Source organism: Panthera leo, chromosome E1 (assembly GCF_018350215.1).
Source record: "Panthera leo isolate Ple1 chromosome E1, P.leo_Ple1_pat1.1, whole genome shotgun sequence".
In the NCBI taxonomy this organism is placed as follows: domain Eukaryota; kingdom Metazoa; phylum Chordata; class Mammalia; order Carnivora; family Felidae; genus Panthera; species Panthera leo.
Window position 1 is genome coordinate 19,933,201 of NC_056692.1, and position 12,348 is coordinate 19,945,548.

Consider the following 12,348-nt stretch of genomic DNA (forward strand, 5'->3'; position numbering starts at 1 on the left):
CACCTTGGTGGGTCTGAGGCAGTATCTGATTGTGATTTTGATTTACATTTCCTTGGTGGCTAATGATGTTGGGTGTCTTTTCATGGGCTTATTGGCCATGTGTACATCATCTTTGTAGAAATGTCCGTTCACTGCCTTTTCCTATAGTTTAATTATCTTATGTGGCTTTTTGTTATTGAGTTTTTATAGTTCCTTATTCTAGATAGAGGTCTATATTGGATAGATGATTTACAAAAAAAGTTAGGCTTTTTGGATTCTACTCTGAGATGAGAAGCCACAGGAAGGTTTTGAGCAGAGAAGTGATATAATTTGATTTAGACTTTTTACCTTTTGGGAATGAAAGTCTTGTGATGGATGAACATTTTGTGGGGACAGTTTCTTTTTCATTTCATTTATTCATTTTATTTTTTAAATATTTATTTATGTATTATTATTATTATTTTTTTTTAATTTACATCCAAGTTAGCATATAGTGCAACAATGATTTCAGGAGTAGATTCCTTAATGCCTCTTACCAATTTAGCTCATCCCCCCTCCCAAAAATGTTTATTTTTAAGACAGAGAGAGAGAGAAAAAACACTAGTGGGGGAGGGGCAGAGAGAGAGGGAGACGCAGACTCTGAAACAGTCTTCAGGCTCTGAGCTGTCAGCACAGAGCCTGATGCGGGGCTCAGATCTGGACAGTGAGATCATGACCTAGGCTGAAGAAGGACGCTTAACTGACTGAACCACTGAGGCCCCTCCATACCCCCCACCCCTGCCAAAATTTTATTTTTAAATAATCTCTACACTCAATGAGGGGCTCAAACCCACAACTCCAAGATCAAGAGTCACATGCTCTTACCGAGTGAGCCAGCCAGGTGCCCAGACTTAAACTTTTTTTTTTTTGGTTCTTTTTTTTTTTTCAACATATGAAATTTATTGTCAAATTGGTTTTCATACAACACCCAGTGCTCATTCCAAAAGGTGCCCTCCTCAATACCCATCACCCATCCCCCATCAACCCTCAGTTAGTTTTCAGTTTTTAAGAGTCTCTTATGCTTTGGCTCTCTCCCATTCTAACCTCTTTTTTTTTTCTTCCCCTCCCCCATGGGTTTCTGTTAAGTTTCTCAGGATCCACATAAGAGTGAAAACATATGGTATCTGTCTTTCTCTGTATGGCTTATTTCACTTAGCATCACACTCTCCAGTTCCATCCACGTTGCTACAAAGGGCCATATTTCATTCTTTCTCATTGCCACGTAGTACTCCATTGTGTATATAAACCACAATTTCTTTATCCATTCATCAGTTGATGGACATTTAGGCTCTTTCCATAATTTGGCTATTGTTGAGAGTGTTGCTATAAACATTGGGGTACAAGTGCCCCTATGCATCAGTACTCCTGTATCCCTTGGGTAAATTCCTAGCAGTGCTACTGCTGGGTCATAGGGTAGGCCTATTTTTCAGACTTAAACTTTTTAAAGGAGCACTCTGGCTACTGTTGGGTTCAGGGTGGGGCAGGGAGGGGGCAAGAGTAGAAGGAGAGAAAGCAGTTAGGAAGCTATTGCAATAATCAAGCGAGGAATCAGGGCGCCTGGCTCAGTTGGTAGGGTCAACTCAGGGTCGTGAGTTCGAGCCCCACATTAGGCACAGAGTTTACTTAAAGAAAATAAAAATAAATAAATTAAAAAAAATCAGATGAGGAATAATGGTGGATTAGACCAGGCCGATGGTGAAGGAGGTGGTCAGAGGTGGTCTGATTTTGGAAGTAGAACCAACAGGATTTACGGATTGATTGGCTGTGAGGTGTGAAAGTAAGGAGAATCCAGGGTAGTTCCCAGCTTTTTGCCCTACAGAACTAGAAGGACAGAGTTTCCATTTGCTGAGATGGCAAAGACTTGGCTCCCTGAAGGGATGATCAGGAGGCTTTTTTGGTTTGGGATGCTTATTAGTCATCTAGGGGGAAACACTGAGAAGGAAGTTGGATATGTGAGTCTGGAAGTTTGGGGAGGGTCTGGAGCTGGAGTCCTCAGCACTGAGACTGTGTTGTTGTTGTTGTTTTTAATGTTTATTTATTTATTTTTGAGTGAGAAAGGGAAAGAGAAGCAGAGAGAGAGGGAGAGAGAATCCTAAACAGGCTTCACACTGTCAGCACAGAGCTGGATGCAGGGCTTGAACTCACGAACTGGGAGATCATGACGCGAGCTGAAACCAAGAGTCAGACACTTAACCGACTGAGCCACCCTGGCGCCCCAGCACTGAGACTGGTTTAACAATGGGACTGGCTGGGATCACCTGGGTAGGGAGTGTGGGGAGATGAGAAAAGAAGTCCAAGGACTGAAGTTTTTTGGTTTTGTTTTGGTTTCCTATCCAAAAAGAAAAAAAATGTGTTTACTGGGATAGTTTCCCACTCATCTTAATTCAGGGGGCTTTAGTGCTGCTTCTGTAGGGGGAGCATCCTCCTGTAAGTCTTGCTTGTCGTCCTGTAGGTGGGCAGTGGGGCGGCCAACCCACACCACCGTTTGTCCACGGCTAAAGACAGTGGTGATTTTGTAGCATCCTGGGCACGGCACGTCCATGAAGTGGGAGCTGGGGCTCTGCACCAGGGGGCTTCTTCTTGCGCTCCCTCTTCTCTTCCGGGGATGGGTGGAGGAGGTTCTTTGCAAGAACCATGTTCTTGGGGGGTGGGGGGGTTGTCACCACTGGAAAGGAGTGAGAGCAGAAATCCTACAACCGAGTAGTTTAGTACTTGTTGCTGAATGACAAGCCACCAAAAACTCAGTGTCTTAAAACATCAGGTTATTATTTCTCTCAGTCCTGTGGGTCGGGAATTGGGGAGGCCTTGGCTGCTGCGGTGTGCTCCATGTGTGCATCCGCCGGCTCACTCACCCTGCTGCACCGCTGGGTGAGAAGGCCCAGGAAGCCTTCGCTCATGTGTCTGGTGCCGTGGCTGCAGGTAGCCTCTGTCTCTCCATGTGCTGGTTCCGCGTTCAGGAGGCTGGCTTGAGCTTCCTTGCAACATGGCAGCTGGCCTCCCCCAAGCACAGGTGGGTGCTGCTTGGCCTCTTAAACGCTAGGTCAGGAAATACCTTGTGTCAATCAAAGCACCTTGAGCAGCCAGCACTGATGCAAGGGAAGGGGATATAGACTCCCCCTCTTTCTGGGTATAATGGCGCGTGCGTACTGGGAGGGAAAGAATTGGTAAGGACCATCTTTGGAGATTATTTACCACACCGAGCCCTGAGACACTCCAATATTTAGAGGGCAGAAGGAAGAGACATTTCCAGCAGAGAATGTGAAGGAGTGGCCAACAAGGGCAGAAAAGGACAAGCTCTGAGCACTGTAGCCATGACCTGACTCCATTTCCTGTATGTAGGCCTTTTTATTTAAAAAAAAACAAAAACAAAAAACTGCCCCTATTGCTCTTCTAGATGGACCAGAGCAATGCCAGCAGGTCTCCAGTGTGACTGCAGCCTGGGGCCAAGTGAAACATGGTGGGGCAGGTGAAGAGTATTAACTCTCCAAGTGAGAGTCAGGGATTTCTTCTCAGTCTTCAACGTAAAGCACTGAAAAAAGTTGTAGGTGCAAAAGGCACGAGGAGGAGAGGCAGCTGCAGAGTTAGGAGCAGCTGCTGTGATTTGGCCTCGAGGAGGGACTCATCCCTGGCTAGCAAAAGACGGTCTGTTTCCCAGTCCTCAGCCAGTTCAGTCTAAAACTGTCTAAAAACAGAATGAGTTGCTTTTGTTCTTTATTTCTTTCCCCAAAGGGAAATTGTTTAAGGTTTGTTTGTTTGTTTATTTATTTATTTATTATGCGAGCAAGGGAGGGGCAGAGAGAGAGGGAGACAGAGAATTCCAAGCAGGCTCCACGCTCAGAGCAGAGCCCGATGTGGGGCTTGATCTCATAACCGTGAGATCACGACCTGAGCCAATATCAAGAGTGGGAAGTTTAACCGAGTGAACTATCTAGGCACTCCCAGAGGGAAAGTTTTTAAATTGTAGAGGTAATTCATTTTTATGTAAAAATTTTGGGTAATACAAAAGAATAAATATAAAGAAAGTGAAACTCAACATAATAAAATAGTAATACCCAGGACACATTAAAAAAAAAACTGTACAAAGTTGGGGTGCCCAGGTGGCTCAGTTGGATGAGCGTCCAACTTCGGCTCAGGTCATGATCTCGCGGTTTGTGGGTTTGAGCCCCGTGTTTGTGGGGTTGAGCTGTGCTGACAGCTCAGAGCCTGGTGCCTGCTTCAGATTCTGTGGCTCCCTCTCTCTCTGCCCCTCCCCCACTCATTCTCTTTCTCTCTCAAAAATAAACGTTAAAAAATGATAATAATAATAAAAAACCTACAAAGCAAAAAGAAAAGGAGAACCCATTGGAAAAATAGGTAAAGAAAATAGACTGGCAGTTCACAGAAAAGGAAGCCAAAATGATCAATATAAGAGATGCTCAATCTCTCTGGCAGTCAGGGAAATGCAAGTTAAAGCCATAATAAGATATACTACACACTCACCAGAATGGCTGGCGTTAACAGGGCTGACCACCCCATGCCCTGGAAAGGATGTGGAGGAACCAGAACTCCCATACACTCCTGGTGGGACTGTGAAATGATACAGCCACTTGGGAAAACCATTTGGCAGTTTTTTTGTGGGTTTTTTTTGGTAAGGTTTATTTATTTTTGAGACAGACAGAGCACAAGTGGGGGAGGGACAGAGAGAGAAGGAGACACAGAATCCGAAGCAGGCTCCAGGCTCTGAGCGGTCAGCACAGAGCCCGACGCGGGGCTCGAACCCACAAACCACAAGATCATGACCTGAACCGAAGTCGGATGTTTAACCGACTGAGCCACCCAGGTGCCCCCATTTGGCAATTTTTAATGAAGGTAGATACACACATAAGCATATAACCCACCCATTCCACTCCTAGGTATTCAATGAAGAGGAACAAAAACATACGTCCGTAAAAAATATTTGTACGCAAATATTCGTAGATGCTTTATGCATTAAAAAAATCACCAAAACGTGGAACGAACCCAAATGTCCATCCACAGCTGAATGAACAAATTATAATATATCCATAGACTGAATATCACTGGGCAATAAGAAGAGACAAACTGTGGACAAATGCAACAATGTAGATGAATCTAAGATAAATTATTCTGAGCAAAAGAAACCTTATGCAAGGGTGTGCACTATATAATTTCATTATAAGAAGTTGTGGAACAGGTGAAATCACTTTGTGTCGATAGAAAGGGGTATGTGATTGCCTGGGGTTGAGGTAGGGTGGGAATTGACTGCCAAGGGAGATGCGGGAAGTCTTAGGGTGATAATGATGTTCTATATTTGACTGTGGTGGTGCTAATGTGGGTATATCCATTTGTCAAAAATCAAGCTGTATTCTTAAAATGAGTGCCATTTATTATTTATAAATTCTACCCCAGTGTAGTTGATTAAATGAAAATTAGCAATGATATCCAATTTCATATCCATCATATTGGCAAAAAATTTAAATCTGCCAGTCAAATGTTGGTGGGGATATAGGGAAAGGAGCACTCCTCTGTTATTGAGTGTGTTATTCATTTCTATTATTCCGGATTCTATATTGAAGTAAATATTGGTACAACCACTGTGGAGAGCCGGTGAGCAGGATAATTTGGCAGTTTCCAGTAGGTCAAAGATGTATGCACTTGTGATCTACAGTTCCGTTCCTAAATATATACTGCGACCTAGAGAAACTCTCACATATGTGTGCCAGGGACGCAAGCTGACTGCAACATCACTAATGATTGCAAAAAATCAGAAATAATATCTGTGAACAGGAAAATAGACTGGTAACTTTTGGTGTGGTCATTCACAAGAGCAAACTAGGTGGGTATATCTCAACATGAATAGAACTCAAAAATATAATGTTGAGTGACTAAAGCAAGACCTAGAATGATACATATAGTATGATACCATTTATGTACCTTAAAACCACAGAAAACAATACTATGTAATGTTCACAGATATGTAGATGTGTGTAAAAGTGTAAAAAGCATAGCTAGTGGCGCCTGGGTGACTCAGTCAGTTGAGTCTGACTTCAGCCCAGGTCATCATGATCTCACAGCATAAGTTCAAGCCCTGCATCAGGCTTTGTGCTGACAGCTCAGAGCCTGGAGCCTGCTTTGGATTCTGTGGCTCCCTCTCTCTCTGCCCCTCCCCCACTTGCGCTCTCTCTCTCTCTCTCTCTCTCCCTCAAAAATAAATAAACATTAAAAAATTACAAAATAAATAAAAATAAAAAGTGAGCTAGAAGAATAAACATCAGGCTCATGACAGTGATTGCCTGGGGGGAATACAGGAGAATGGGATAGAGTGAATAGTGGTGAAAGGGATTTTTGCCTTTATTCATAATATCATATTTCTTTTAGAAAAGGGAAGAATATTCACAAAATTAGATACTCTTTTTTGTGTTTTTAGTATTTCAAGTAGTAAATATTAAAAAAAAAAAAAAATCTTCCAGGGGTGCCTGGGTGGCTCAGTTGGTTAAGCATCTGACTCTTGGTTTTGGCTCAGGTCATGGTCTCACGGCTTTGTAAGTTCGAGCCCCACATTAGGCTCTGTGCTAGCCAGTGCAGAGCCTGCTTGGGATTCTCTTTCTCACCCTCTCTCTCTGCCCCTTCCCAATTTGATACTGTCTCTGTCTCTCTCAAAATAAATAAGCTTTAAAAAAAAAAAAAAAGGAAAGTCTTCCAATAGTCTTTTAAGAAAACCATTGTTAAGAGTGTTGGTGTAGGGGCGCCTGGGTGGCTCAGTCGGTTAAGCGTCTGACTTCAGCTCAGGTCATGATCTCACGGTCCGTGAGTTCGAGCCCCGCGTCGGGGTCTGGGCTGATGATGGCCCAGAGCCTGGAGCCTGCTTCCGATTCTGTGTCTCCCTCTCTCTCTGACCCTCCCCCATTCATGCTCTGTCTCTCTCTGTCTCAAAAATAAATAAACGTTAAAAAAAAAAAAAGAGTGTTGGTGTAAACATGTCTGTATTTTTATGCATGTTCAAATTTATATATATATATATATATATATATATATATATATATATATGGAATGTATATATACTTTTGTGTGTATGTGTGTATAATTTCTTATATTAGTAGGTTCCTACTATACATCCTGTTTTCTGGGACTTGGTGTTTCTCACCCATGGATATCATGGATGTTTCTTCATATAAGTAATATTGATCTAAATTATCCTATAAAAATTCGGTGGTATTTCACTGTATGAATGTACCATGATTTATTTATTTAACCCATTATCCCTCATGTATATTTAAATTCTTTTGACATTTATTTATTTTTGAGAGGCAGAGAGAGACAGAGCATGAGCACGGGAGGGGGAGAGAGAGGGGGAGACACAGAATCAGAAGCAGCCTCCAGGCTCTGAGCCATCAGCCCAGAGCCCGACGCGGGGCTCGAACCCACAGACTGGGAGATCATGACCTGAGCCAAAGTCGGACGCTGAACCGACCGAGCCACCCAGGCCCCCCATCCCTCATGTATATTGAAATAACAGGTTTTCTTCTTCTTCTACTGCCACCACCGTTATTACTATTCTAAAAAACACAGCAGCAAACATCTTTTGAGACACATGTTTGCATTGTGATGCAATTACTACCTTGGGATAGATTCTTAGATGTGAAGCTGTGACTCAAGGCAAAATACTGAACCTTTTAATAAATATGACCAAATTTCCCTCTAGAGAAGATTATCCAACAGAACATTGTTCAGTGATGGAAATGTCCTATGTCTGCCCCGTCCAATACCCTAGCCGCTAGCCACACGTGGCTACTTGAGCACTTGAAATGACTAGGCATAAGGAACTGAAGTTTTATTTTTATTTAATCTTAATTTAAATAGTCACATGTGGTTAATGGCTGGCACAGGTCTAGAGGGTTTGTATCATTTTCTTTTTTCTTTTGTTAAATGTTTGTTTTCACGCGCGAGAGAGACAGATTGCAAGCAGGGGAGGGGCAGAGAGAAAGGGAGACATAGAATCTGAAGCAGGCTCCAGGCTCCACACTGTCAGCACAGAGTCTGACGCGGGACTTGAAGTCATGAACTGCCAGATCATGAGCTGAGCCGAAGTCGGGTGCTTAACCGACTGAGCCACCCTAGGCGCCCCTGTGTCATTTTCCTCTCTCATCAGTTACGAACGAAAGTATTCTTTTCCTTTCCTTGCTTAGTATCAGTTAGTGCTTAACCTGTGTTCCAGACCCCTGCCAACAGAGTGGAGCATGGGAGGGAGTGCCCCAAGGCCCCCACACCTGCCTTCATCTGTATATCTGTTTTATTGGTTTGGCTTCCATAGAGGAACTGCTTCAGAAAAAAATCTGTGGCTAAAAAGTTTGACAAGTCCTAAGTTCAGGTCTGTCTAAGCCCCTTTCCAGCTCGGCGAAGCCAATCTGATTGAGTAGGAATGGTGGGATGACCTAAATGCAGGGAGCAGTAGAACCTCTGGGCATCTTGATATTAGAGCAAGAACATTTAGAAGCCCTGAAAAGTTACAGATTGGTTATCTGTTGGCATTAAGGCCTTGGTGAAGGTGGTGAGATGTCACCTGCTTCCTCTCTTTCAGGGTAAAGGCCCCAAAGCTGTCATCAGCATCAGAGACTTGAATGCCACCTTTGAAACAGAGAAGATAGGGAACCCCCACGGGCTGCAGATCACCTACAGGAGAGAGGGCCACATCAGGAACCTGTTCGTGTACCACGAAAGTGGGAAGGTGAGCCGAGCCGTGTGGCTACCCCAGCCTCCCGCCTGCACCCCAGGACTCTGCAGGCCCTCCCCGCAGCTCCCTTGTTCAGCTGCTCTTGAGATTTGCTGCCCCAGTTGGCCTTCGTCTGTTGTCACCTTCCGGTCTGAGATGGCTGTGTGAGGAAGGCAGAGCAAGATTAGGGAGAGACACCCGACAGGTACCGTGGGTGTGTCTGGACAGTACACAGCCATTCAGGGGAGTCCAGTTGGTAGGAGGGACTATGCCCAGGGACGGCCAATCCAGATAAGGCAGGGAGTCTGAACACAGCAGGAGTGGATGGAAGACCAGGTGGCAGTGAATGCAGAGGCCTTGCTTCTCAGCAGGTGGTCCTGTGGTCCTGTACTAACAGCATTAGCATCACCTGGGAGCTTGTTAGACCGGAGTCTCAGGCCCACCTGAACCTACTAAATTAGAAATTGCATTTTAACAGGCTCTCTAGGTGATCCTTAAACACATTAAAGTTTAAGAAAGCAGGGGCGCCCGGGTGGCTCAGTCAGTTAAGCGGCTGAGCCTTGACTTCAGCTCAGGTCATGATCTCACAGTTCGTGGGATCCACCCCTGCCCTGGGATTCTCTCTCCCTCTCTCTCTCAAGATAAATCAACATTTTTAAAAAATCGGCTTCTATCAGAGAAGAGCAAGTCAATAGTACAGGTCCAAGAGGATAAGCCGGGTCACAATGAGCAGAGTCATGTGACTTGGGAGTCATGTGCTAAGTGGAGGTGGGGGTAAATGTGAGGTCTGACATTTTGTGAGTACCTGTTAATTCTGTGCCAGGCACTGTTCTCAGTTATCACTATACATCATTTATGTCTTCATTTTTTTTTTTTCTTAAGTAGCCTCCACACCCAACGTGAAGCTTGAACTCACAACCCCGAGATCAAGAGTCACATGCTGTACTGCCTGAACCAGGCAGGCACCCCCACAATACAGCATTTTTTTCTTTCTTTTTTAAAATTTTTTAAATGTTTATTTGTTTTTGAGAGAGGGAGAGAGAAAGAGAGAGAGAGAGAGCGAGCAAGCATGAGTGGGGGAGGGACAGAGAGACACAGAATCTGAAGCAGACTCCAGGCTCTCTGAGCTGTCAGCACAGAGCCCGACGTGGGGCTCGAACTCACGAACCCTGAGATCATGACCTGAGCTGAAGTCGGACGCCCAACCGACTGAGCCACCCAGGCACCCCGTGCAATACATCATTTCTTAATCCTCAAAACAATCCTGGAAATGTTTTAACCCTATGTCCCTGAGGCATGGGCACATTAACCCAGACTATGGTTCTTGGGTCCCGCAGTCCATTTTACCACTCTACGTGGCCCTGCTGGAAGGAGACTCCTTGGCAGCAGGAGCCAGAAACCTGACCCAGGGGCTAGATCTTCCCAAGCGGCACTAGCACTGGGACGCTGTCTTCACGCTTTGGGCAGAGTTCCCAGTGGCGTAGTCTGAGGAACGGGGGTTCGGAATCAGAAACTGGAGCCCTGGGTCCTCCGCTCTGGGCTGTGTTACTGGGGCACATCCCTTCCCCTCCTCCATCTGCGTTTATAGATCAGAACACCCGCCTCCCCGAGGGGTTTTGAGGGTTGAGTGACCATGAACCATGAATGTGAAAGCATTTCAGTACGGTGAAATGCATTTCAAACATTAACCGCTGCTAATGATTTATTGGCACATGATGGTAACAGTTGTAAAAGGTTAAGAATCTTACGGGCAATTTCACATCTCTGTCACTTATTCATTCATGAATTCACTCTTTCCTTGAATGCTTATTGGGTCTTTGCAGTATACAAAGCACTGCTGTAGGTTTAGAGAGTGTGGTAGTGAACAGGGCAGAGCCGTGGGCAGGCCTCAAGGATCTCAGTCTGGGGAGGGAGTCAGATGAGGAAAGAGGCACCTGCTGATACCGTGTTGATGGGCTGTCAGTCATGCTGCGGTCACACAGGAAGCACATAAGTGGCCTAGTCTTGGGGGCGGGGCAGTCAAAAGGCATTCCAGAGGAAAGAGTTTCTATTTAAAAATTATGTGAATATGTTGAAAAAGAGGACACTCAAATCAGCTTAAAGGGAGCATGAATGGGAAATATACAAGGGTGTTTATTTTAAGGGCAACAAATCTGGCTGGGCCTCCTGAGAGATTAGAGTCAGGAACTGTGGTATGTGTGTGAAAGAGAGAGAGAGAGAGCCAGAGAGAGCAGTGAGCCCTCTTAACAGGAGCACATTGTTCTATGACACCTGAGGTGCAAGTAAACATAGTACTTATTTTTTTTTAATTTTTTTTTATTAACTTTTAAAATTTATTTTTGAGACAGAGAGAGACAGAGCATGAACAGGGGAGGGGCAGAGAGAGAGGGAGACACAGAATCTGAAACAGGCCGCAGGCTCTGAGCGGTCAGCACAGAGCCTGACGCGGGGCTCGAACTCACGGGCCGTGAGGTCATGACCTGAGCCCAAGTCAGACGCTTAACCGACCAAGCCACCCAGGCACCCCGAGTGTCCTACTTTAGCTCAGGTCATGATCTCCCAGTTCATGAGTTCCAGCGCCTCACTGGGCTCTGTGCTGACAGCATGGGGCTGGCCTCTGATCCTCTGTCTCCCCCTTGGCCTCTACCCCTTCCCTGCTTGCACTCTCTCTCGCTCAAAAATAAAAATAAATAATAAACATTTAAATTCAAGGACCCCCATTCCCCAAAGTGGCAAGAAATCTAATATCAACCCCCTTTCTTGACTTCCTCCCTTGGTTTTACCAGAATCTTGGGACTGGGAGACGTGGAGGAGAGCCCTGGTTCTTGGTCCATGGTGGGCTCTCTGCTGTTGCCCTACGTCCACAATGGATGCCAGGGGCCACCCCTCTGTGCCAATCACTATACGAGGGCTTTTGCTGAGGTGCCCAAGGTCTCTGATACTTACAGTTTCTGGCCCCTCCCATTTGCCCAGTGGTAGAGCATCTGACAGCTTGGGTCTGGCCATTCTCTTCCCTTCAGTGGCCCAGCCTCTCTGTTAGAGAGGCATAAATAGAAGCTGCAAACTCATGCCTGCAGGAGCCAGGTAGGTAGTTGAAAAGTGAAGTGGATGGGGCACCTGGGTGGCTCAGTCCATTAAGCATCCAAGTCTTGATTTCAGCTCAGGTCGTGATCTCATGGTTTGTGAGATGGAGCCCCTCGTCAGGCTCTGTGCTGACAGCATGGAGCCTGCTTGGGATTCTCTCTCTCTCTCCCTCTCTCGCGGCCCCTCCCCTGCTCGCACACTCACTCTTTGTCTCAAAATAAACAAATAAACTTAAAAAAAAAAAAGTGAAGATGGCTAGAAGGCTATAAAGCAGGAAAACCTGTATAGAGGATTGAAACAAACATAACTTCAGGAACCAAACACGTATGCAGGTTGGATTTGGCCCCATGGTCTCCAGTTAGTGACCAAAGTGAAGGTCTGGGTGAGTCTTTTCTGGAATGGCTCCATTCCTTTGGTGTCTGGGAGCTGAGAAGTTTATTAATTCCCAGGCCAAGAGAGCTCTGAACGCTGGAATACTAGGCCAGTGTGCTTGGCTGGCAAGAGAGAAATGGTAATTATGTTGCATTCCTGGGAAACCA

At 45.3% G+C, this 12,348-nt stretch overlaps 1 protein-coding gene across 8 annotated transcripts in view; it reads left to right on the plus strand.

The window, feature by feature from the left end:
• ADAP2 (ArfGAP with dual PH domains 2) overlaps nucleotides 1-12,348 on the plus strand; it is a 34,182-nt gene that overhangs the window by 9,134 nt on the left and 12,700 nt on the right. For 7 of the 8 annotated variants that reach the window (XM_042915149.1, XM_042915148.1, XM_042915146.1 and 4 more), the window contains exon 6: nucleotides 8,594-8,740. The exons of the other annotated variant lie outside the window; for it this stretch is intronic. In XM_042915149.1, coding sequence (XP_042771083.1) covers nucleotides 8,594-8,740 — 147 coding nt within the window. The remainder of the gene's footprint in view (nucleotides 1-8,593; nucleotides 8,741-12,348) is intronic. 8 annotated transcript variants of the gene reach the window in all.